The sequence below is a fragment of the Centroberyx gerrardi genome, unplaced genomic scaffold (genome assembly GCF_048128805.1).
Source record: "Centroberyx gerrardi isolate f3 unplaced genomic scaffold, fCenGer3.hap1.cur.20231027 Scaffold_168, whole genome shotgun sequence".
NCBI classification, from domain to species: domain Eukaryota; kingdom Metazoa; phylum Chordata; class Actinopteri; order Beryciformes; family Berycidae; genus Centroberyx; species Centroberyx gerrardi.
This window is the reverse complement of record NW_027605324.1, coordinates 601-26,330: the sequence shown is the minus strand read 5'-3', so window position 1 is coordinate 26,330 and position 25,730 is coordinate 601. Positions and strand designations below refer to the sequence as shown.

At 44.1% G+C, this 25,730-nt stretch overlaps 1 protein-coding gene across 1 annotated transcript; it reads right to left on the bottom strand.

The window, feature by feature from the left end:
• Positions 1 to 371: 371 nt before the first annotated feature.
• On the bottom strand, positions 372 to 22,701 carry LOC144538424 (kinesin-like protein KIF21B). Its single transcript, XM_078282456.1, has 26 exons — positions 22,483 to 22,701; positions 21,912 to 22,094; positions 20,692 to 20,841; positions 18,697 to 18,843; positions 18,102 to 18,284; positions 17,814 to 17,929; positions 16,928 to 17,123; positions 15,490 to 15,679; positions 15,143 to 15,206; positions 14,244 to 14,474; positions 13,139 to 13,280; positions 12,892 to 13,009; positions 12,137 to 12,325; positions 11,708 to 11,907; positions 11,483 to 11,590; positions 10,864 to 11,171; positions 10,035 to 10,218; positions 8,706 to 8,909; positions 8,454 to 8,555; positions 7,667 to 7,832; positions 7,408 to 7,468; positions 7,235 to 7,283; positions 6,184 to 6,428; positions 5,019 to 5,087; positions 4,705 to 4,815; positions 372 to 414 (listed from the first exon to the last, which is right to left on the bottom strand). Exons 1-26 carry the CDS (start codon positions 22,690 to 22,692, stop codon positions 372 to 374), a joined length of 3,969 nt encoding a protein of 1,322 aa, XP_078138582.1. The 5' UTR covers positions 22,693 to 22,701.
• Between the last annotated feature and the right edge of the window lie 3,029 nt (positions 22,702 to 25,730).

Genomic DNA, 25,730 nt, shown 5'->3' with positions numbered 1-25,730 from the left:
GTTTAATTTTTCCTTTAAGAAGTGACAGATCATGCTTGCCTCACAAGTTTTTTAATATTCGCACCATTTCAAATTTAGCTGTTTTTTTCCTAGATCTGCACTTTGGTCTCACCCAAGTGGTGAGATTCATTCAGGTCTCGCATGCGATGGACACCGCAGACACAGACAACACCACAGGTGGACAGGGCAGTGGGTCAAGAAAGCAGCAAGGCCAATAAGGTTGGAGCATGCACCACAACGACCCCACCCATGGTGGAAGAGGAGGAGAGGCCAGGCGAGGCACTGACTATTAGTGGAAACACGATGAGAGACCAGGTGAGTTACAGGCAAATGGGGAAACAGAGTGACAGAGACTGACAGACACATTTCCTCTACCTGAGCACCTCGGAGAGCGAGGAGTCGCTGTCATCCGACCTGGAGGCAGAAGAGGAGCAGGAGAAGGGGACGGGGTGGGGAGAGGAAAGGGTTAACCACACTAAGGAAAGACAGAAGGGTTACTGGCAAAAGGTTAAATGTAAAGGAAGAGGGAGGAGTGACTATAGGTGGGGTTTAGATATAAAACAGTTAAGAAAAGATCAGTCAACAATAAAGCTAGTCCACTGATTATCAGTCACTTTGCCATGCAATGTGCCTCTTTCCAATGATAATCATGGAATAGCTGTATTCTTTGACCAATGTCTCCAGATGGTTTGGGGAGCCAGTAGCTTGGGTACACTTGGAAACACTTTGTAATGTTTGTATCGTTCTGCAAATTGGTACCCAAGCTAACCAATGGCTGGTTTTGAGGACTTTTCCTTAGCAGTGTTAGAGCCAACCTTAAAGGTTAAAGGTTTAAACAGAGCAGACAAAAAGGTGCTAAAAGAAACAGGGAGGTAGTCAAGGAGGAGTCACTGATGCCAAGGGAGTCACACACTGGGGTCCAAGGGCCAATGAACAACGTTGTTTTAGCTCTTACAGTTTAACCCATATGTGTGACTCCTGTGATGTCAGTGTCCCTTCCTACATCTACTCTTTCCGGCCATGAGCAAGGAATTAGGGGAATACGGAAAGAGGCATGGGGGGATAGCAGACAGGGTTAGCAGTAGGGAAAATCCAGTTGATTGGAGGATAAGGCTGTCAATCAAAGTCACAGGCAAGCCCACTCCAAGCTGTCAAGGGAAAAAATCTAGACCCTCCGAGTTCTTCGACAACAGCTCGGGGAAAGACTGGCATGTGTGTAGCAGTGCAATAAAAATTATATTATACTATAAATATTTAATAGCCTCAGGTTCACCACCATGAGAGCCAGTGTTTTATGCTGTGAGTATGAAATAATAAAACTAAATGTTTCTGGATATGTCTTCAGGGAACAACAGTGTTAAAAGGTGCTGTAAATTCCTCCATTTCTTGGTATTACAGTGGTGACCGTGGCCGTCAATGTCATGGTCTTGGCTTTTGTTTTAGTTTCTCAGGACAAAATCCTTTTAAAGTTAATTGCTCATGGAGGGTAAATGTTCAAATTGAATGTGAAGATTAAAAAAAAGGAGATCTCTGAGATTCAAAGCTTCTTTTTCCAGTTGACCAGCAGAAATGCCAAAGAGTTGACATGAAAACCCTGATTACTGTTTAAAATTCCTCTTCATTATTATTCTCATGTGTTTCTTTCACTTTCATGTCAAATCCTTGATCCCAATCTCGTAGTCAAATGTGTGTCAAGGGGAAAACAGGAACAGATAGCATCCTTACAATCATAAATAATCACAGCAAATTCTTTATGCATCTTAATGTCTCATGTGAACTTATGTACTATGAATGATTATAGAGAAAATCAAAATCTTCTTTCTTTTCATAGTAGCACTTGCTTCCCGTTTGACAGTCAATTAAACAAAATTCATACAAACAATTTGTCCCAGCTATTTATTATTTTTTAATAAACTAGCTTCATTTGGCTGTGAATTTATACTTGTGATAATACATCAAGTGTCTTAGCTATCTCAACAATGTGAGGACAATGAAATTAAATTAAATTAAATTAAAAATAATTTCAATTGATGGCTCAAATGAATATTCACTTTGAATAATATATGAATCTTCAGTGAAATTTCCCACAATCCACAAAATCAGACATTTATTTAAGTATGAAACATGAACGTGTATGTACACATTTCTACACACACACACACACACACACACACACAAACAGTCTGCACTAGAAAACAAATGGATGTTACAACCTTCCATCAAAATGTGGAATCAATTACCAAATCAGAAGTCTTCAAACTCCCTGCAAGAATAAGATGACAAAACAAAAAAAAAGCCGAACACCATCTCATCTTGCTCTACTGTCATGCTCTATAAGATGGCTGAAATGTCCTCCTGGGGAACTGGATACAAGACAGCTTCACCCTAAACATGAATATCCTCCCACACTGTCACCCCGAGTCAATTCAAAATGGCTGCCAGTGACAACAGCTGCACAGAAGGCTGACATGAACCAACTCATTTACCTACTCCTGCTCCAGATAATGAGGATCCACAGGCTCCTACCCACACATTCACATATCCATACAAATACTCACAGACACACACACATACACACACACACACACACACACACACACACACACACACATCCACACTAACTCATTTCCCACAGCTTCCTCTCAAACAATTAGGGGTCAATAAAGCTGAGAAATGTTCAGGAATAATAAAGATTACAAAACTAACACAAACAACTTAGAGGAGAGGCAAACACTGACTGAAATTAACTGCTGACATTTTTCAGGGCTGGAAACTAGAATTGATTGTGAGGAGGAAGAGAGCGGGCTGGTGCTCATTGCAGTCTTGGCCCCCTTTACACCTGGCATTAACATGCCTCTCGTATACAGATGGTGTCAGAATCTGATGTGGCTGTATTATATTTATACTTGGCATAAAAATGCATCTGCACACTGAAATCTGGCTTCTGTTTCCCCTCGCCAAAACCGCACATCTTCTCATATTTACGTCCTTTAAAACTGACAGTGAAAACCTCGTCTCCCCATCCACCAGAGTCCTGACAATCCATTTTTGACAAGCATGTTACTGTCTGAGCTCACGTCCTCCTGTTTGATTTACATGTGCTTCCTGGTTGGATTTGTGCACGAAGGTTTATTACAGAGCTCCTACATAATATATGGATTAGAGACGCATTGCACTTTACACTTTGTTGTTAATGTGTAATGTTGTTAATGTGGCCAAATGCGTCCGATCATCCAAAACAACTTTGGAGGTAATTCAGATGATCTTCAGTGCATCTTGGGTGCATTTACACCTGACTGTATGTGTTTTTGAGCAATCCGACTGCATTCTGCTCACCCTGGATGCATGTTAATGCCAAGTGTAAAGGGAGTCAGGGTTCACCCCATAGGAGAGCACTTTCCTCTCAATAGGCCTGACCTTCAGCCTATCTATGAGGCTTGTAAAGACCCCAAACCATGGAACAGAAGAAAAGAAAGGAAGGAATAAATCAAAGTGGGATTAAAGTGACTGGATGAGAATTTACACACAAAAAAAGTCTGGGATATTTCCGTAAACACATTGCTTGGTTGAACAAGTTGGGTCAACATTCTGGGTTGTTTGGGTTTCTCACACTGAGTAGTAATTAATGGTAAGTTAGTATAAAATCAAGTTAGGCTTTCATCTAGTTGGCAGCTAACGGAGTTAGACTAATGCTACATCAGCTAACCTAATCTAAGTTAGCCGTGCGCTAACATTAGCCATATCCAATTTAAAGCTAAACTAACATTAACTTAACTTTTGTCAAAGACAAGCCTTCTGGCCACACATATGGTGGATTCACATTAACAAAGTTAACTGACTTAACTGTTAACAGGTGTAATGTTAGCTAATACCTTCTCTTTATCTTAACATCATGCATTACTGTTAACGCAGCAAACTAAATAGCTAATGGCTAATGTTATTACAGTGTGACATTTCATTACAGGCTTGCTGTCAACTGTATGCTGCTAATGTGAGAGCTCAATGGACAATTTTGTGAGACAGAAGTTAAGAGTGACAGCTGTTCAGTGTTTTGTGAAAGATTAAATAGTAATTCTGATGTTGTAATCTGTTTTCAGTGACTCGTTTTTCATTTCTTCTGTGTTAAACAGCACTTTGATAGTTAAGCTCTAAGTATTTTAATAACTAGATAGCTATGCTGGTTCTTAAAACTTGCCTAATGAATTCCATTATTAAAATGTTATTTAATGTTAATACAGATTTTGCATGCACAGGCATTTCTTGCCTCTTTTTCTCTGCGTGGATTGTTGTGTATATATTAATGCTATTTCACAAGTAATACACTACTATAATGGGGAAAAATGTGATATGATATGATAAAGTAAAGTAGGGATTGCAATGAGATAGAGAATAACCCAATGTCCGGGTGAGATCTGGCCCTGCAGTATAGTTATTTTCACTCAGTACATGGGTCAAAAGATCAACCCAACTTATGGATTTAAATAGACCAACCCAGTAGTTGAATCAATTCAACCTAACGTGTTCTTCTTTCCTCTTCTGACCCAGCAATGTGGTCAAATTTGTGGTATTTTTGAACCCAGCAGATTTTAGAGCACAGTCAGTTATGTAAGACTTAAAATGGTGTATTGTGTCACATGGTATTTGGAGGCCAGCAGTGTGTGTGTGTGTGTGTGTGTGTGTGTGTGTGTGTGTGTGTGTACTCACTTGTCCAGTGCAGAACCTTGGGTTTGGTTGCTGGTGAGCCTTGAGAAGACGTTGCGGTCGTTCCTAGTCCTCAGTGGGGGGGAGGAGGGAGGAGTGTAGCCCTCAGTGGGCCTGACGGGGGGAGCGGGGGTACGGATGAGGAAGGAAAAAGAGTGAAGAGGGAGGGATTATCAAACAGTTAAACAGAAAGGTGGAGCATTCCATTATTTCATGGCATCCTCAGTTACCGGGGGCAACACAGAGCCATTACACAGCCAATATATTCGATCTTGGATTCGCTTGGATTTTATTGGACGCAAGAGCGTTACATGTACCTGTACGAACGGTCGTAAGATTTCCTCCTTGTCATAGGGGAAGTGTCATAACCCCGAGACTGCCTGGGACTGAGGGCGCGCGCACACACACACACACACACACACACACACACAAACACACGCACGCACACACACATGCACACAAGCAAACTAAGCAGAGCTTCAAGGGAATATATAGGTGTTAAGCACAAAAAGGATGATACACATGTAAACTAGGCACTAGTCCTAGAAATCTACTTGTATAAGCAACAAGGATTTTATGCGATTAGCAGTAATTCTAGCAGACTAAGGCAACTGGCATATTCATTGCTTGACACATCAAATCACACCCAACCAGGTTTCCCACCCCCAACAACTAATGCAAATTTAATTGACTTCCCTTTTCCCTCCCTGAAGCAGTTCCATAACCTGAACGTTTTATGTTTCTGGCTTGTTTGCACTGGTTTTAGTTTGTAAATATTAAGAGACAAATAGACAAATTAACATAAAAATAGTTGACAACCTTGCCTCAAAAAAGTCATCTTTTCAGGAAATGAAATGTAAAAACCTGTTTATTTTCTTGCTGATGTATTTTTGACATAAAGGCAATCTGATGAGGACTAGTTGGCCCTAAGCTCAGGAAACTCGCTCTGCTTTGTTCTGCTCTGGGGACACTGCCAGCTCAGAATAAAAGGATGTCATGTCAGACGTTACTTTATGTTTACTGATGTTTTATTAATGCAATTCCTGTTGTTTGTAATGTCCTTGTTTATTTATTTCAGAAATATTTTTCTCTGTTTTCTTCTCTAGGATTTATTGTTCTGATTGTTCCATGTGCTCAGGGCTGCTGTCCACAAGACTGTGCTGCCAGAAAAAAACAATTATAAAACAGGACCATGGATCAGTTGTCCAGTTGGACACGTGATCGGCTTTCGCTGGCTCTACCAAGCCGTGGTGGAGGGGCCCTCAACAAGTCTATCAGCCATCCAATTTATTATTATTATTATAATAATAATAACAGCAGCACGCTATCATCAGAAACTTTGCAGTCAAGAATGTGAGGAATTGGCAGTTGGGTGAACATCCTTCATGATCAACATGTTTCCCCTTCCAGGAAGGTAAGTGAGGATGTGTTTGATAGTAACCCTCATCATTTATCACTATTGTTTAGATCTTCAGGACTTACAAGGTGTGTCCCCGGACAGGCAGGCTGATGGTGCGGGACGCCCGGTCTCTGTGGTAGGGGTCTCGGAGGGACAGGCTCAGCCCCAGACTGCCTGACACCAGGCCCAGGCCGTCCTCCTGGATGTCAGTCAGCGAGGCCAGGGACTTGGTGATGTGCTGCTGCTTGCTGCTGGACGAGGGGTCCAGGACAGGACCCAGATACTCCGCTGACACCGCCTTCATCTGGGCTGACAGACGAGGCTCCATCTGGGTGGGAAACGGTGTGTGTTTGTGTGTGACAGAGGAGAGGAGAGAGTGAAATGGGAGAAAATGTGTGGGATGAGGGAAAGAAAGAGATAAGATGAAGATAAGATTAAATTGTATTGATCCCACAGGGGAAATTAGGTTGTTGCAGTGGCAAAAGTGATAGGATTCAGTAGGGGAAAAGGAAAAGTGAATATAAGCACAATAGAATAGAAAATAAGCAATAAAACAGCAAAAATAACCTAAAAATAATAAAACAATCAAGCAATAAAACAGAATATAAACAACTGTTTGACGGAGAGGAATAAAAGAGGACATCAGTATCAAATCGGGGTTCTTCCACAGAATGTCAAATCAGGCATTGGGAAGTAGGAGAATTTGAAGCGTGTGCCTATACTGCCACCTTGTGGTCGCAAACAAGAAAGACAGCTACTCTGAGGTTTAGACACTAAACCATGTGACTTGTTGGCAAAAGAAACTTGCTGTGAGTGACCAAACACGAATGCTACAGCAAAAACATAAACATCACTTAACAACATACAGTGTCATATTGATTGAGAGACATTGAGACTACCTAATGTTTTGACCATTGACACCAGCAGAAATATAACTACATTGAGAAAAATGCAGCTATAATATTAAAATTTGGATTCAAGGAAACTAAGGAGAGGATACTTTTGTTGGGTAAACAGGAAGGATCTGGCTTTAAATATGTCTATGTAGCATATGTCTATCCAGATGCCACAGCTGCAATAGCTTCAAGGGATGAATGACAAATATGCACTTTATTATCACCAAACCAGCTGTACCTTCAGTTTGAAATCATCCTGGCTGTTGGATTCTTTCATTTGAGATACACTGGAGGAAGAGAGAAAAAAGAGTTAGAGAAAAAGAGACAGAGAGAGAGAGAGAGAGAGAGAGAGAGAGAGAGAGAGAGAGAGAGAGAAAGGATATTGTGTAAGAGAGCAGACTGCAGCCTCACCTGCTGTCAGAAGCTTGGCTGAACTCGGAGGGCTCCTCGTCTGTGCTGGTGTAGCCATTTTCTGGAAGGAGACATCAGACAGAACACACAGCTGGTCAGGATCCAGTATGTGATACATTACAGGTGTAGGAGAGGGAGAAAGAGGGAGAGAGAGGAGGAATAAAAGAGGGGAGAGAGAGAGAAAGAGAGAACAGAGCATACAGTATGAAGCCACACACACACACACACACACACACACACACACAAAACCAGCCCTCACCCTGCTGTACGTTGTGGATGAGGGCCTGGAGTTCGGGGATGTACTCGGCCTTCTCTCGCAGGGCGTCGAGGATCATGTGATTATGGGCCGAGCCAATCACATCCGTCTGTCTCAGCTGGCCTTCCAACAGTCTAATCTGAGCCTCCTTCTGAGCCACCTGTAAGCCCTACACACACACACGCACACACACACTCAATGACCAACAAATGCAAATGCATGAGTGATCACACACTGTCTCCTCATCTCTCTTGATCATTCTGAGCTTCTTGTGATCCAAAGAGACACCACTAGATGGAGCCATAAGTTAAAAATCATCCACAGCAGCAGCAGCAGCATCTACAGTAACTGAACATACATTCAAGACATCCCAACATGAATGAGTACAAATGATATGATTACAATTTGCTACTGTAGCATTATATAACTAGAGTAAATCTGGATTTTTCAAGACAGCTACACTAGTTCTGTAAACATCAATGTGACAAAGCAACAATCAAAATAAAATAATGAGATGTGAACATATTTATGATATTAGAAAATATTCTGATGCTACAGAAGGCCAGTAGGTGCCTTTATCACTTTTTCCAAAGGGTTAGATCTTGCCTCAAATTCGGACTAAAAAGTAATCTTTTATTGCACTCTTACACGGCATCAGTGTTGTTTCAGTGACTTTTTAAAAACTTCATAATTTTATAAAATGTGTCCAAGCCTGAAAAACACACTTTTGGACTCTCATTATGTTTTCTGGGTTTTAACAGGTCTCAGGAGCCCTGTGCTGTCAGCTGACCTTGTCTATGGAAGCCTTCAGGAAGTGGTCCAGGAGGTGGCGTGCTTCAGCCAGGGAGCAGGAGCTGATCACCACGGAGGTGTCCACTGAGTCCAGCTCATCCTGTAGGAAAACCCAAACCTCCTGTGACACCACACAACTGGACAGCAAGCACGCAAGGTAGTATGTGTGTGTGTGTGTGTGTGTGTGTGTGTGTGTGGGTGTGGGTGTGGGTGTGTGTGTGTGTGTGTGTGTGTGTGTGTGTGTTCATACCTTGGTCTCCTCTATCTGTACGATGGTGGCTTGGCAGTCAGACAGACTGTCATTGATGTAGTCTATATTGGCGTTCAGCACCTCAATCTCCTCGTTGATTTCCTGGAGGAGGCGGTCCTCTGCTTCGGGCCCCTCCCCCTCCGCCATTAGCACCTCCCTCTTGTGCTGGAGCGCCTCCTGTTGGACAGTCAGCTCCTCCCGCTTCTGACTCACCAATGACATAAACACAAATGCACACACACAGGAAAACAAAAAAAAACATGTTAGAGCTACATTTTCAAAATATTTGAGCCTATTGGATTATTAATTCCAAATGAAACCTTGCACTAGCCAAGTCCTTGTGTGAATCTGACAATGTCATGAGTAATGGAAGATCAAGAAACAGCTATTTCCACATTCGCAAACACTATTTCTGAGATGTAAAAGAAGAATAAAAGACTGAATGAATGTGCAGTGTTACAGTCAAGGTGATCTTGGTACAGGCTATAACATTCTCACTTTCTTCCAATAAAAAAAAACTTTTCCTTGAGCTTAAGAGCTCAAGGAAAAGTTTCAATAATACAAGAATACTCCAGAGAGAAGAGCGATGAAGAGAGAAAAGAGAGAAAACAAGAAGTCTTGCAAACGACTAACACTCTGGCAAACAAGTGGGATTTATGCCGACAGACTAGGAGAAATAAACTAGGCAAAGTGTTTGATGTGACAAGAGTCAGACATAGCAGATACAACACGGGTAAGTTTTACCCATTTCATATTAAAAAAAGACTGTTCCCGATCAAAATGCACTGCACAGTTTTGACATGTCTATATCTGGGAACGAGCTTGTCTTGGCCTAGAAAGATACATTTCACAAAAATTAGCCCAAGAAAATACAACTATTACTCCAACAACTACTACTACTACTACTACTCTCCCTGTTCCTGCATCCCATACCAGGTGCCAGGGTCCCAATGGTTTGGGCAATCTGTAACCTAAAACACATTTCGATTCCTCCTTCAAAATTTTTGAGCACGTACCCTAAGAAATCACTATTCATACTCATGTGCCCCTTGCAAACTGGGAAGTTGATGACTTCATACAAATGAAACATCCTCTCCAGTTTATTTTCTGCAGATCAAGGTCATGCCAGCGCTGCCACCATCAGCACAAATCATCGCCACATAGGCAATATTAAATCCCCATAAAAACCTTTGGGGATTACATTTTATCACTCTATCAGAATAATAACTCTAAGGTCACCGACCCAAGTGTAATCGCAGTGACAACAGCACCGCAAGCATTTCTCTCCTTTCCTTCGAGCTGGAGAGGAAGCGCTGTTGCCTTTCTTACCTTGATAAGACGGTCCATGTCGGCCTCCACGTTAGCGATGGTCATTCTCTGCATGACGATGTCCAGAATGCGACGCTCCAGGGCCTGCCACTTCTGACGGGCAGACTTGGTGAAGCTGCTGCCTCTGCCAACCGCTCCAATGCTGCCCAGGCCCCCTGGCTTACGCTGCAGCTTCTTCCTGCTGCTGGAAACACACAGCGAGGGAAGAGAGAGGAGAGGAGAGGAGAGGAGAGGAGAGGAGAGAGAGAAGAAGAGAAGAGAAGAGAAGAGAAGAGAAGAGAAGAGAAGAGAAGAGAGAGAAGAAGAGAAGAGAAGAGAAGAGAAGAGAAGAGAAGAGAAGAGAAGAGAAGAGAAGAGAAGAGGAAAGTTGGAGTGAAAGGAGGTAGGAAGTCAGGGAAAGTAAAAATACAAGTACAAATAGAGTGCCATTAAATGACAATAAACAACTATAAAGCTCAGAGTCAACAATCAAAAGTCCGGAGGGAAAGCAACAGATAATCATCCCCATTGACAAGCAGAATGAGCAACAATCTATCTGTTTTATAGTCCACTTCTGCAACACTCTGCTGAAACACAGATTGAAGTGGGTCTTTTCTCCTCTAACTCAATAAATGACTTTATAAAGTGCCCTTTGTCTATGAAATTGAATGAAACTTCATCCACTTAGCAAAAGGTCAGCAGTCCATCAGGCTTATGGGTTTGTTTAACTAATTATCTGGCTGACTGACTGGCTAACTGACCAGCGATTATGTAGCACAATGTCATTAAACACAGCGCTGGCACACACACATGTGTACACACGCACAATGCATACACCGACCGATCTTACCCAATGATCCGCGTTCCGTCCATGCTCCCCTCGCTCTCTCCCATGTATCCGTAGGCGTTGTTCTTGTTGTTCCACTGGCGCACCATCCCGCTCACACTTCTCCCAAACTCGGGTTCGGAGCTGCTGGCCGTGGTGCTGGCCGACAGATCAGCTCCAGAGTCTGGAGGCTGGTTCCAGCGAGCCACGCGCCCGGCCACGCGCTCCGACATGGGCTTGGCCAGCCGGCGCAGGGCGGTGACTTCCTGGGTCTTCCTGCGCAGCACCAGCTCCTGCTGCCGCTTCTGAGACTCCAGGGAACGAATCTGGTACTGGAGGGGTAGGAGGGAGGGAGACTGGGGTCTTTCAGATGCACTGTGTGGGTACATAGATAGCAGCAAGGAGGCCTGCCACTCACATACTGTACACATCTTGCACCCAATTTCTCAATATTTCTTTCTATTTCTGTGTAAGACATTGAAATGTGCTGAAATAGCAGGAAAATGTTTGTAAAGACTGCAAAATCTAGTTTGCAGGTGAAATGTGTTTATATGAAATAACACTTTATATGACTCTTGCCAATTTTGGTGAGACAGATGAAGCCAGGTGTCTCCCTCCCAAGCACACACACACACAGCCTAACCTCTTGTCGTCGCTGCTCCTTCTTGAGCTGGGCGATCTCACGGTTCCTCTTAGCATCCACCATCCTCCTCCTCTGCTGCTCGTCCTTCATCTGCTTCATCAGTGACACCTAGGGACAGCATCGTCATCATAACACACTTTATTCCTGCTCAAACAGACAGTCGCATGCACACTCTCTCTCATGCACGCTCCCACTCCTCCTCCACACTCCTTCCCCTCTCTGTACCTTGGCTTTCTTCATCTCATTGACCTCGGTCTGGAGTTTCTTCAGCTCCCGTTCGTACCTCCCCTGGTTTTTGAGGAGGCGCGCGTGCTCCTTCTGTGCAGTTTGGAGCTTCATCAGGTCGCGGTTCATCTCCTTCAGACGCTTCTCGTACTCTTGCTTGATCCGGCTGGCCTTCTCCTCCGTGTAGTTCTCCATGGACACTATGCAGACACAGGACAATGTTAATGAAACATTATGGGACTACATTACCCATAATCATCAACACAAGATGACCTTGATCAGTCTCTATCAAGTTTTTTTTGTTTGTTTTATGGCATGACATCCTCAGTCTATATTCCACTGCTCACTGAAGTTCAGTCGTATGCAGTCCTGTTCCTGTCTACACAACACATATCTATAAACTACGTCTCCCATGATGCCGTTACTCACTGAGGTTCTGCAGCACGCGGTCTCTCTCCAGCTGCGTGTCTCTGATCTTGTTCTGCAGCAGGATGAGCTTCTCCTCGTACTGCAGCTTCAGCATCAGTAGCCTCCGCTGGCTGTTCTCCAGCTCGTCTATCAGCTTCTGTTTGATCTCGATCTCACAGGTCAGGTCCGCCAGGTCTGCCTGGAAGTTGGCTGGAGGTCAGAGGGCAAAGGTCAGATAGAACGCAGAGAAGAGTTTAAAGCCCCATAGGCCCGCAACCTGCCCAAAATTAACATTGGTGAAGTACGAAGACTTGCTGACCTGTTTTCATTGACTCCTGAGTCTAAACTAGAGAAAGGCTGCAAGTTCTTCACCTAAAGTTACCTCTTCGATTGTGAAGGTGAGTTTTAGCTTCAGTTTCTCCTCGTCTGCTGTCATCTCTTGGCAGTCATCACCTCATTTGTATAACATTATTACATTATGTATCTAATGCTAGTTACCATTACAATTTTGTTGTTTTTGTTGTCTTTATTGGATTGGTTTGACTTTAAACAGGCGTTGGCTAACTGTGTGTTCAGGAAACTGTCCATGCAGTGCAAGTTCAAATCCAGCTCATTCTACACTGTAAAATGTCTCCTCTCCAGCTTCACTGTGAACTGTCTGACAAAACAAAAGATGTCCTGATGGAAAGTGGAGATGCAGATAAGGTGGCAGTAAATGCTAAAAGGACATGAGAGGTGGTCTGGTCGCTCTGTAATAACGGATGTTAGAAACACACCTTTCTCATCAGTGTCCGAGTCTGAATCCACCAGGCTCTCGTCACTGTCAAACTCCTCGTCCTCCTCCCTTCCCTCCTCTTCATCCTCCCCCTCATCCTCATCACAACCACTCTCCTCCTGCAGGGGAGACATAATGTCCTAAACACACACACACACACACACACACACACACACACACACACATTAGACTCTCATCTGTTTGTTTTTAGCATGAAATGCTTCTAAATGCTGACATAAGCACCTTACCTCAGTGTTATTGTCATCTGAATCGATCTCTCCATTCTGTCCGTTTTGTCCATTTTCCCCGCTCTGCCCGTTCTGGCCATTCTCTCCGTTCTCGTGAGCGTGCAGTTTCACTCGTTTCTTCAGGCCTTTCTCCAGCTCTGGACTGCAGGAGGGGAAAAGCATGTTAGTCAAGTCAGGTTACAACTGGAATTCAAAAAGGTACACATAATTTTTTTTCAAAAGTGTAATCTAATTAATGAGAATTATAATTTTCACCTATCGTTGATAAGTCTGTCCACTTCATCTAGTATATTGAATGTTTTTTGTACATTACCATGCATTAGAAACCCTCTGTCTCTTCCACATAACTGAGATGTCATATGCTCCAAATATCCACCGTTAGGGCTTTGGGAGTGTTGCCAAATGCTCACAGAGAAATCAGACCTCTGAAGTCATTAGCAAAGACTTCTTCAGCTCATCTACCCCCCTCTTGCCCTTTAGCTCTTTTCGTTTTATTGCCAATTTTACTCTTCCCATCACTCCCTCTTTTACAACCCCCCGGTCATCACCCATCCCATCTCTCCGTTTCCCTCTCCCTCCCTCCTCATCCTTGTCCTATTAAAGCTCAATTAGCCTGTTGGGCTATGTATGTGCCTGTACCCTTCGCTCTCTCATGACCCACTCGCCAAGTGAATTAGACCTTCTTGTGTCCATGCCAGCATTACTACACAGCCCTGGCCGCATCCCAATTTTATTCAAACGCTGCCTTTCCAAAGCCCTAATCGACTTGTGATGTGCCTCTTAATCTAGAAGGGAAAAGCAATGAGGAGGGAAGAGTGAGTGTTTGGGCAGGAGCAATCAATGCACTTATCGTGCTTTCTCAGCTTTCACATCTTTTAAGAGTGCGCAGACAAGGGCTTAGGGGGGAATGATGAGAGATCAAATTTATATCGTGCCAAAATGTTTGGAGATACTGTATGAGGACAAGGGAGCTTAAAGGCACAGCTTGAACTTGAGGCCACGGGTGAACAAAGTCCTGTTTTGTTTCATAGTCCAGCTATATCCCAACATCGCCCACCCGCCCCACCCCGCTCTCTGCTTCCCCATCCCCTCCTTTCCTCCTCACCTCATCCTCCTCTGCCTCCTCTCCTTCTTCTTCAGCCTCTCGATGTCCATCTTGGCTCGGCGAATCACGTCCGTCATCTCAGCCTCCATGGACATGGGGGCAGGGGAGGAGCCAGGGGGGTGGCCAGGGGCTGGGCTAAGAGTGGAGGAGGGGAACGGGGTGCGAGAGGAGAGCCGGGACACCTGGCGCCGCAGAGACTCGTTCATGGCCTCGCTCTCCAGGAGCTTGGATCTGGGAGAGGAGGAGGGGAGGAGAGAGGAGAGAGAGAGAGAGAGAGAGAGAGAGAGAGAGGATCGGACAAAAATGCTATTAATTCCCTTATGGGTTTTTTTCTGTGTACTTGGTGGTTTTGAGAAGGGCAAAAATGTTGTCATATTGAAAGACTGGTAACAATATTTCACCCGACTTATAATGTGCTGATTAAAGCCTCAATCTGTATTTTTGAGTGTATAGGTTAAGGGAATACATACACAGATTCTTGAAAGGTAGGAGTTGCTGATGTAAAGTAATTCCCTAATAACAATTCATGGTGCAGAAAATGTTTGCTGCAATGTTTTTAAGCAATGCAAATGAAAACAAACCATTTACAACTTCAAATTACTTTTACAACTCATGTTTATAATTCACTGCCATTCCTTGTACCAATTTCAAAGCCAAAAAATGTCTCTACTACAAAAAAAACCAAAGCAAAGGAAAGGGGAAAGGGAAAAGGTGGCAAAGTTGGCGCTAGGATCCAACTTCAGTTTGAGCCTTTGATGATTTCAGTGAGGGTTACTTAGTGTATGGCGAAACAGCGGAGTGCAACACATACAGAGAAGTTCACTGGCTAAAAGAGTTTTTAGGCTACAATGGATGGCAGTGCATAAAGGCAGGCATCCTGGCAAGATTAGAGACTTTACCTAAGTTCCTCCACTTCTCGGATGTAGTTCTGGATTAGATCCCCAATCTCTGCGTTGCCCTCACCTATGGGTCAAAGGTCAAAGGCAAGTCATGGAGAGGCCACAGAATGCTCTCAGTAAGAAAAGTTGATGCCCCATTTAAAAACTGTTCCAATGCATCCCCATGGTCACTCAATACAAAAATGATGTAGCCCAAATGAAGCAGCAACAACAAATAAAGAATACGTGCAAGACGTTGACCATGGATATACTTATATAAAAAAAAAGGATTTAAAAGGGTAAACACAGGGCATTGGAGTTCAGCTGGGGTTTAAACAGTTATATAATTATGTATCTCCCTCACGTACCTGACTTGGTGAGCAGTGAGCTGACCTCATTGGCCAGCAGATGTGTGACACGAGTGTTGAGGTGGTCAATGGTCTCCTGCATGGCCTTTACCCTGAGGCGCAGTGTGTCATTTTCTCTCTGCAGCATGGCGTTCTCCTGGTACAGGTCACTAAAGCCCTCCGAACCATCCTCACCTGCCACACGCTTCCCCTGCACAGAGAAGACACCGCTCAGCATGATAATAATGACCTTGGCCTTGAATACCACAAGCATTGTAGGGAAAAAGACTTTCTTTAATCATTGGTTAACCTTTCAAAGCTGGACCCCACATACCCATTGACAAGTAATTATTTCCATAAAAATGTATTTAAAAAAATGGTGTTCCATAAGTATAGGACAGAGTCACTACTTAATCCAGTCACTGCCAGCAGACACCATTACTTCCACCAATCCAACGCTCCATTACTTGCAGACTCCAGTCAGATCACGTCCCTTATTACAACGAGTTGTCAAGTCACAGTCCCTCGCCATGGCCACGCATTAACTCTAACCTCTAGTAACCATAGTAACCCTCTTAATCATATAATAGACTGACGAACCAGCTTAACGATCCCTCGTTTCCTGTAACCTCAGAGGTCAGAGTTGATGAAAACGTGGAAAGCGATCTTTACAGACTCGGACTACATTCACCCATCTCCTCCTCCTCCTTCTGTCCCCTTTCCTTTCCTTTTAACTAATCCTACAACCCTCTTTCAATTTCCTCCCTTTTTCCTGTCTCATCTCCTTCAATCACACCTCGTTGTTTTCTTGATATGCCTTCATAACTCTCCTCTTACTGTATAATGGTCCTAATAGCTCCCCAGTCCTTCGGCCAGCTCAAAGCAAGCAAATCCGGAGCTTCTCAGGAAAAGTACACTCAGCAGAACTGAAGGAGATGATCATTAGAGCACACAGATCAATGTATATCTATATTATAACGTCAAAAGCTGCTGAATCTTCAATGATCTCCTTCAGTTTTGATGAACAGCTCCTTCTGTAGGCATGGCATCTCATTTTCTTGCACTCCCTCTCTCTCCATTCTGCCTTCTCTTACTGCTTTGCACCTGATCATTCCCATCAGTGCCGTCTGTGTCTCTTTCCACTCAACACCACTCACATTTATCATTCCTCCATTCACCTCCTCTCCTCCTCTTCCCCTCCATCCATCCCTCTCTCTCACCACCTCATAACATCATCAGTTACAGTCACGCGTTTTCTCTCTTTCCTTCAACCCCCCACCTTCCATTCCTTATCTCTCCCCCGATTCATTCATCCCTCCCTAGCTGTATTTCTGACCTCCTCCCTCTTTCCCCCCCATTTACTCCATCACATCCTCTCTGTTTCTCTCTCCCACAATGCTTCCTGCCTTCCACCATCCATTCCTTCCTCTTTCCTTCCCTCCATCCCTCCATCTCTCACCGCTTTATACTCCATCAGTTCCATCTGAAGGCGGGCTATCTCAGCACGCAGGGCGCTGATCTGTTGGCTGGTCTTGTCCTGGTTCACCACCACCTTGTTCTTGATGTTTCGGGCGCGGTTGGCATATTTCAGTGTATTCAGCGTCTCCATGAAGTCCCGGTCCGACGGACTGACGCAGGCGATCATCACCGTACGACTGGAGAGGAGCGAGAGACGTGGTTTCTGAGCATCAATCTGTCTGTTTTGTGTCTTTTTGTGTGTACAGTATGTCATGAACTTTTACTTGGAATGTGTGTGTGTGTGTGTGTGTGTGTGTGTGTGTGCGTGCATGTGTGTGTGTGTGTGTGTGTGCGTGTGCGTGTGCGTGTGCGTGTGTGTGTGTGTGTGTGTGTGTCTGTGTATTTGTGTGTCCCACTGTGGCCCTGATGTAAAATTTCATTACTTTTCCACGGCTTTCCATAACTAAGGCGGGGCGCTTCCATGACCTAAAAAAAATCTTCCTTCCTGGTTTGTTAATGTTGTTTTTCAGCTATGAAAATATCTAAAGGGGTAAACAGTCTGGTCTCCACTACAGTTGGAATTATTGTGGAGAAAATCAGCTGAAAACCACCAGCTAATGCGATGAATGTGTGAAAAAAGTTGCAAAATACATTCTGCCATATTCCTGTAAAGTGTCAGGGAATTTATCCAACTCCCTGACTTTCCCCGTCTGGAATATAGTACACCTCTCAAACTTCTAAGATATTCCAGAAATTCCATGACCAGTGGGAACCTTGGTGTCTGCATTTGTCATGCAGTTTTCAATGTAGTGTACAGTATGTAAGCACACATTCATGCGCAATCTTAGATGTTAATGATTTTTCTGTACGTGTGTTTGTGTATGTACCTGTTGCCGCCCAGTGAGTCCTGTAGCAGGCGAGTGAGTTTGGAGTCTCTGTAGGGGACGTGGCCTCCCTTCTTAGCCTGGTCCCCTAAAGCACTGATCACATTCCCCAGGGCCAGCTACCACACACACACACACACACACAGATACACAAATTCATCATAGACTAGTTTTCTAACATATTTAGCTTACTGACATCAAAAAAGCAGTCTCACAACAGTCACACCACTCACAACCATGCATATGGACACACACACACACACATACACACACTGTCTATGTCTCTCTCACCAGTCCACAGTTGATGGAGATTCCCTCGCGGGCCCTTTCTCCTGTGGCCCCGGTGCGTTTGAGTCTCTCCGACCCGGCCAGGTCCACAAAGTGGAACTTGGCCATCAGCGTCTCGTACTCGGGCTGGGCGATGGAGCTGGAGCTCACACCGTTCAACTCCCCGTTCTCCCCTCCTCCGTTCTCCTAGTGGAGACAGGGAGAAGGATAAAAGACATACAGTGAAGTAAGCTAAGAAGCAGTTCACCAGTTTGAGTTTCTCATTTGGGAGGAGCAATTTCACTCCTTACAATCACCCCTTCTAACTTGATATTGCTAAATTTGTTTTCTTGTTTCCTTCTCTATTTGTTTCGTTCTTTTTTGTTTGCTCTACCCTCTCTCACTTTTTTTCTATCTTTCTCTTCTCAACGTGTATTTCTTTTCCCCCTTTTTCATCATATCCTATCCTAACCCCTCACCCCCTCCCTCCCTTCTTCCCTTCCTCCATCTGCTAGTTGACAGACTCTTATCTAACAGAGATGGATTATGAAGATGTAATGAGACTCTCCTCGCTCAACCCATCCTTTTCTCCTCTCTTGCTCCCCCCTCCCCCCCTCACTCCATCGCTTACCAGTCGAGGCAGTTGGCAGACTCTCATCTGACAGAGGTGGATGGTGAAGATAGCATGGGAGCGGGAGCTCTGGGCATTCATCTGGGTGCTGGCCGTGGTCCGGGACAGAGCACCCAGCTTCAGACACTGCAACAGCTGCACAACACACAGTATGGGGGACATTTGGTTACAGCTTATATCTTGAAGAGAAGTAGTGAAAAGCAATTAGCCAAAAAAAGTACAAGATTAACTGGTGAATTATAGGAAGGGGTATTAAAAAATTATACCTGTACCATAAAAATGTTTGTAGCAAAACTGACTGTAAATCTTAAAAGGTATCAAAAGATCACAAAAAGCTTCAAATTGTTAGATGCCTTTATCATCCCCCAGGTTCACTTGCTGGCTTGCTAGAGAAACCTGTTTCTTTCACCCTCTGCATCCTACTACACTCTGGACTAGCTGGACTTGTCTTCTTTAGAGCCTGCTCCATTAATAATGTCTCTGCAACACCTTGTTATGTTTCTGTCTACCATTTTATTTCCTTCTCCCTCTCCTCCTCTGTCCTCTCCTCTCCACTGACTCCACCACCTCCACATTTCTATCTGCTTTCTCACTGTGTTTTGACCTTTTCTGTTGTCTCTCCTCCAGACCTGCCGTCTGTCTCCACCTGCCCCTTGGGTGTCTGAAGTCTTGAGAACTGAACGCACACGGCTTCTTGCAGCTGAGACAAAAGTGGCACAAGCCTGGCTTGTCAGACGACCCCTCCCACTTTCAGTCTTTCCTCTCCTCCTCCTCCGATTCTGTCTCTGCAGCTAGATCGACCAACTTTACCTCTCTAAAATGTGATAATCTGTTCCTAACCCCCGGAGACATTTCTCTATTTTTTCCTCTCTTCTCAACCCTCCACCACCTACTCCCCCCTCGTCTTTCTACTGAAGACTTGTCCCCTATTTTGAGAAGAAAGTTGACGACACCAGAGGCTCCTTCTCCTCCCTCTAAATCACTACCTGCCTCTTCTATTAACCTGTCTGACACCGGCTTGTCATCTCTCTCTCCTCTCCCCCCAGACATAGTCGTCAAACTCATCTCCAGCAGCAAACGTTCCTCCTGCCCTCTTGACCCCATCCCATCCTCCTACCTCCAGACTGTCACTGCTGATCTGCTCCACTTCCTTACTACCATTGTTACTCGTCCCCGACATCTGGCTGTGTACCAACCGCCTTCAAGTCAGCTAGAGTCACGCCACTTCTCAAGAAACCTATCCTTGAGTCATCTGACATCAAAAACTACAGACCGGTATCACTCCTTTCTCTCACAAAATAGCCTGATGGGTCCAAGCAGTCTGGCTTAGAGGCGGCCTGTTAACAGCCAAGTCTCTCTCTTCAGTCCTTATCTTCCTAGACCTACAGTATCTGTTGTGTTTGACAATGTCAACCACCACATGCAACTGACCTGGGGATTTCCAGAACAGCTCTCATGGTTTGTCAGAGCTCACTCAAATCTTAACAGCAAACCCTGTCCACTGCACTAGGATTCACTCTCACATGATCGCTCTATGGAATATTATAAGGGCATTGAGGAGCTGAGTGTTGCACTCTTTATTATTGTTTGCTTGTAATTGTTGGTGACAGGAATTAAAGCTTATGTTACTGTTGCGTTTTTGTTGTAAGTCGCTCTGGATGAGCGTGTCAGCCAAAATGTAAATGCCCACAATGGAAACTCAACATTTCTTCTTTTGTTTGGGCATTTTCATGAGAAGTGGTCTGATTTTATTTAGAAAAGCAGATGGCATGTAAAATCATTAGACTGAAAGTAATTATTCAAACGCATAATGAAATGTGCTTTAATTCAATGAAAGTAAGGTCTGAAAAGAGTATTAGAACCAGTATCAAATAAGAAATATCAAATCAGTATTAGTTTTGACCATTTTGAAACAAGAAAACCCAGAAAAAAAAATAAAACACCCCTGGAGGTGTCACAACACACACACACACACACACACACCTCCTGCTCCGACTGTACCAGTCTGGAGGTGACTCCAGTGGTGTAGATGCTGCCGCTGGCGTCCTCATGGATCTTAATGTTGGACTTCCTGTTTCGGCTGTCTGGATCTCTGGCTGCGTCAAACAAGTCGAGGATCTCCTCGTTGTACAACTACAATAAATAAGAAACACATACGTATGCATGCACACAGAGAGATCATAAATACACATCATTGTATTGCATACAGTAACCATTAATACTTAATGACTTAATGTTATCACAAACTACTTTTTCTAGAATTCTTTACAATGTTTCAGTAGAGATTCTCATTTTCTCCTAATCCCCTTTCCCCACAGCAGTGTGTCTTCATCACACACAGCTCTCCAGAATGACCTCTCCGAAACCAATGAGGGCAAGGGCCGCAGAGGTCAGCTGAAGGCTCAGCTGTTTCCACCTACTACACACACACACACACACACACACACACATCTGTTTACCATCAACAGAGATAACCCTCTGACCTGACAGCCTACAGATGAACAAACTAGAAAGAGGGAAAGGGGAATGGAAAGAAGAAAGAGGGGGATGGTTGGTAGAAATGGTGAGAGTTAAATCATTATTAATATAATCAGGTCCTTTTAGTTGTCTGGTTGTCCATTACTAGACTGCTGAACTCGCACATGGAGCACACACACACACACACACACACACACACACAAAATTGTCTACCCCCCAAAGGCTACCCAGACATGTCAGGAACCTCTGGGGGCAATTATTACTTGTCATATTAGCTCATGGCTCCAACACAACCATCCCTCCCTCCCTCTCATCCCTCTCTCTTATCCATCTCCTTCCACACACTGATGGGTAATAATGTCAGAGGTAATGGCCGACATTAATCAGGACCAACATTGCACAGAGACATTCCCGCCCATCTGTCATCGTGTTGTCACTTCCTGTTTGTGGAAGAGGGGGCTGATCCTCCTGTCTCCCTGGAATGTCCCATCTGGTTAGAGTTAATAGGGACAACATTGGGAGAGTATCCATCCCAGTACACACATATGCACATGCACATAACAAAATGACGACAACACAGACAGTGTGTTAAAATAAGCATTGTGTCTGCATCTTTGTGTGCATGTGCGTTACTTAAACTGGTGTTAAAATGTGAGATCACTCAAGAATGTGTTACAATGTGCATCTATATATGTGTGTGCATCTGCACGTGTGCATTCCCCTACCTCTAGGAACTGGGCGCTGACTTTAAAGTCGGGTGGCTGGGTGCCTGCCTCCTGGGCGTGTGTCCGCCTCCTCTGGATCCCCTCGAACAGCTGGTGAACGGCCCGCGGAATGATGCCCTGCTCCTCCTGACCCACGCTCACATCGAAGCCTGTCCCCATGGTGTAGGTCTTCCCCGAGCCCGTCTGAAACAACACACATTTCACACACCGTTTATCCCCCAACATCAGACATCCCAACCGACTGCTCTTCAAACGAGCATGACTGTATGTGCTGTGCGTAATCATTCTTTACATGTGAGTATAGGCAATTCCAGTCTATTATTATTATTATCAATTAGTTCTGATATCACTCGATTATAACTGTGTTACTGTGTGTAAGTGTGAGTGTATACACATCTGTTTGCATATGTATAGTCCCTTGTGTGAACTATTTTATTATTTGCTTTTATCTCTTTCTGTTGTTGTTGTGTCTTACTGTAGTTTTTGTGTTACGTGCAGCTTAACCATACAATGCATGCATGAATCCATACACATGTTTGTGAATGCTTCCCCATGCGTCTCTGTGTCGTACCTGTCCATAAGCGAACACAGTGGCGTTGTAGCCCTCGAAGCAGCCCTCAATGAGTTTGTGCACACAGGCCTGGTAGATGTGCTGCTGCTCTGAGTCAATATCAAACACAAAGTCATAGGTGAAGGCCTTGTCCTTTCCCAGGAGGACTTGTGGTTCTCCAGGTGTGACCAGTGTGCAAACATGGCAGCCCTCTATCTTCTCCTTGGCCATCTGAGGACGGATCCTGGGAGGAGAGGAGAGGAGAGGAGAAAAGGGGAGAGAGAGTCAGTAATCGAAACTGTAAAACTACACAGACACAAATACACACACAGAATTAACATCATTACTGCAAGTAAGGCCACTGATTGTGATTAGGCGTAAATGCGGTTTCACTTGCAATTATGGCTTGCAGTAATCTCAATCATGTTCTTTGATCTTATGATCATTTTCGGTGTAGACAAGAAACCATGGGATTTTAAGAACAAGCCAGGAATAGTCATTGTCCAACCTCAGCTTCATGTAACTGCGGAGTCCAGGGTTTGAATCTGACCTGGGACCTTTGTCGCATATTGTCCCCCTCTCTCTCTCACCCAATCTTTCCTGTTGATCTCTATTGCCAACTTTCAAATAAAGTCAAAAATGGCAAAAATAAAAAAAAAAAAATAAATCCAGCGGGCCTTGTTTTTTTTTTATATTTCTCCAAAATGTATTTGACCATTGTGCCCTGGCATGTTTCTAAGTTTCCTTCACCAGCACTACATGCTTCAGCAAACGTCTGGTGCTATGAAATCAAAAGGAGCAGAGAAGTCCTATGAGACAACCGCTAAACCTAAATAACTCCAATGGTCAGATGAAGGATCCCCTTAGTTTGTTTTCCATACAGGAGCCAACCCTCGTTCAAAACTATGGTCTGTTACACAAAGGATATACAAGACACAACACAAATCCTTAAGGGAGGAACAAGGACAATTTATAAAGTTGGAGAAGATGTAGAAAATGAGGGATGAGGTTCAAAATGGAAAAACGGATGTAAGTAAGGCCACTTATCGAGATCAGGCAGGCTTAGTTCAACCAGCTGCAGAGTGCCATGAAAAGCAGCCATCCTCACAAGTCACTACAACAGTGGTTCTTAATCCTGTTTCTCGGGACCCAGAGCACTGCTGGTTTTCTATTCTGACAGGCAGTTAATCGCAGTTAATTGTATTCACCTGGCATCCCAGGTGTAAAATAGTCCCCAATTAGACAGAATGAAAACCAGCGGGGCTCTGGCTGCCGAGGACTGAGAACCACTTCATGAGAAGAACATCTTTGAACTCACTGACAGAATGAGAGCTCAGTATTACTAGGCTAATTACCATCATTTTAGCTTGTTTGCTAGCAGAACGGCGGTGTTATGTCCACTGTCTCTACCTGGTAACCTGTGCTGTGCTGCAGATGCCTTGGAACGCCTCCAGCAATACCTACCAATTGCTGCCTGGCACCTGGTGGAACCCCTTAAAAAGCTGCACCATCCTCCTTATTTCATTCATTCATGTGTTTGTTACAATAAACGTACTTATGATTTTGTGACTTAAACATTGGTTTGCCATTACAGAAGCCATTACAGAAGTGCCGCTGCTTTACATGCTTGCTGCTTCACCACTGTTGCTCTACCCCTGATAGGGATTGTTTGGATAATCATGCTGAAGGATAGAAACAGGGCAAGATAACGAAGATACACTGGCTAACACTAGGCCTAAAATTGATTTCACATAAAGTAATGGAGTAAAGTAAAAACTGTGCATAAAACAGAAGATCTATCTCACAGCCCCGTCTTAATCTTGGGCATTCAGAGGTACAATGTGGACCCAGTGGGGAGGTAATCACTTTAAGCTGTGGAAAAAGCCATGAGCCAGCAGAAACAAAGCACTGGGTCTACCTCCCTATGTGCTGAACCCCCGAGTTCAATCCTCAGGGCATGCAAACCAACTCCCACACACACTGAGACCACACCAGAGACTTCCTGTGAGAAGCTGCAACAAAGACACACACACACACACAGACGTACAAAGGAAGAAGAGCCCCTTACCACACGCAGTTGCTGTATGGATAGTGGTGGAAGATGCTTGGACACATCGCACAGACATACACAAAAACACACAGTGTATCAAACACATACTGTACGCGTACTGTTCACAGACAACCTACTATCTTCAGTTCACACATGGTTCCTCTCAAGCATACATTAAGAACCACACCCACAAGCCAAGGGGTCACACTCACAGTAATCCCTTTACCACATGTAGTTATCATCCCAGCCACACACACACACACACACACACACACACACACACACACACACACACACAGACACACACAGCTGACAACAGCATTTTCTGACTCTCCTTTAGGCCTTGAGGCATCATTGAGTGGGTCTTCCAGGAAGGCGTAAAGATATTAGAATAGTCCAATTCAGCGACACACTAACCGCCACCATCTGAAGTCAACTCCCTTATAATAGACTGTGGGGCTTAGAAAGCAGTTTGCAGAGAGAGAGTGACCTTGATACTTAGGTTAATGTCATTAAAACCACAGAAGCCATAGGAGTGCTGTTTAAGCCAATTATGAACATATATTGGATATGGCAAGAAGAGCAGTGCATTGCTTCTGCACAATGGAATTAATAGGAGTAGAGCAGCGTGTGCGTGTGTGTGTGTGTGTGTGTGTGTGTGTGTGTGTGTGTGTGCATGCGCACATGGGCTGCAGCTGTATCTGTGAGAGGATCGGAGGTCACTCTACTCTCCTTTACTACTCTCTGGTTTCACTCAATTCTATCAATCTTTTGCATGCAATACTCTTAAGAAGTGTCAGCTCTAACACTTCAAAGCACACACAATTAGCAGAGGAAACAAGAAAGAGATAAAGAAAGGAATTAAATAAGATATGAAGCAAAGATAAAGGTGAATTAAAAATATCAAGCTTTCATTCTCTCTCTCTCTCTCTCTCTCTCTCTCTTTCTCTCTCTCTCTCTGTCTCTCTCTGTCTCATCTGAAAGAAAGAGCAAAAGCTAACCAAGACAAGTACGGCTGAATTCATGAAAGTCTTGATGAGCTGTAGATCACATAGAATATACATACATGTCTGACACTCATACACACACACACACACACACACACACACACAGACAGACAGACATACAAAGAGACACACAAACAACAATGACAGCCTGTCACTGATCCACAGAGAGAGGAAATGGAACAGCTATAAATAATCAATTCACACACACACAC

Bases quoted from the DNA above. Each gene is read 5' to 3' on its own strand.
- LOC144538424 (XM_078282456.1), bottom strand. From the start codon at position 22,692: ATGGCCAAGGAGAAGATAGAGGGCTGCCATGTTTGCACACTGGTCACA. The intron at 18,844-20,691 runs GTGTGTGTGTGT...TGTGTTGTGCAG, and splicing joins TGGTACAGTCGGAGCAGGAG to CTGTTGCAGTGTCTGAAGCT. The intron at 415-4,704 runs GTGAGTACACAC...TTCTGCCTCCAG, and splicing joins CAAGGTTCTGCACTGGACAA to GTCGGATGACAGCGACTCCT.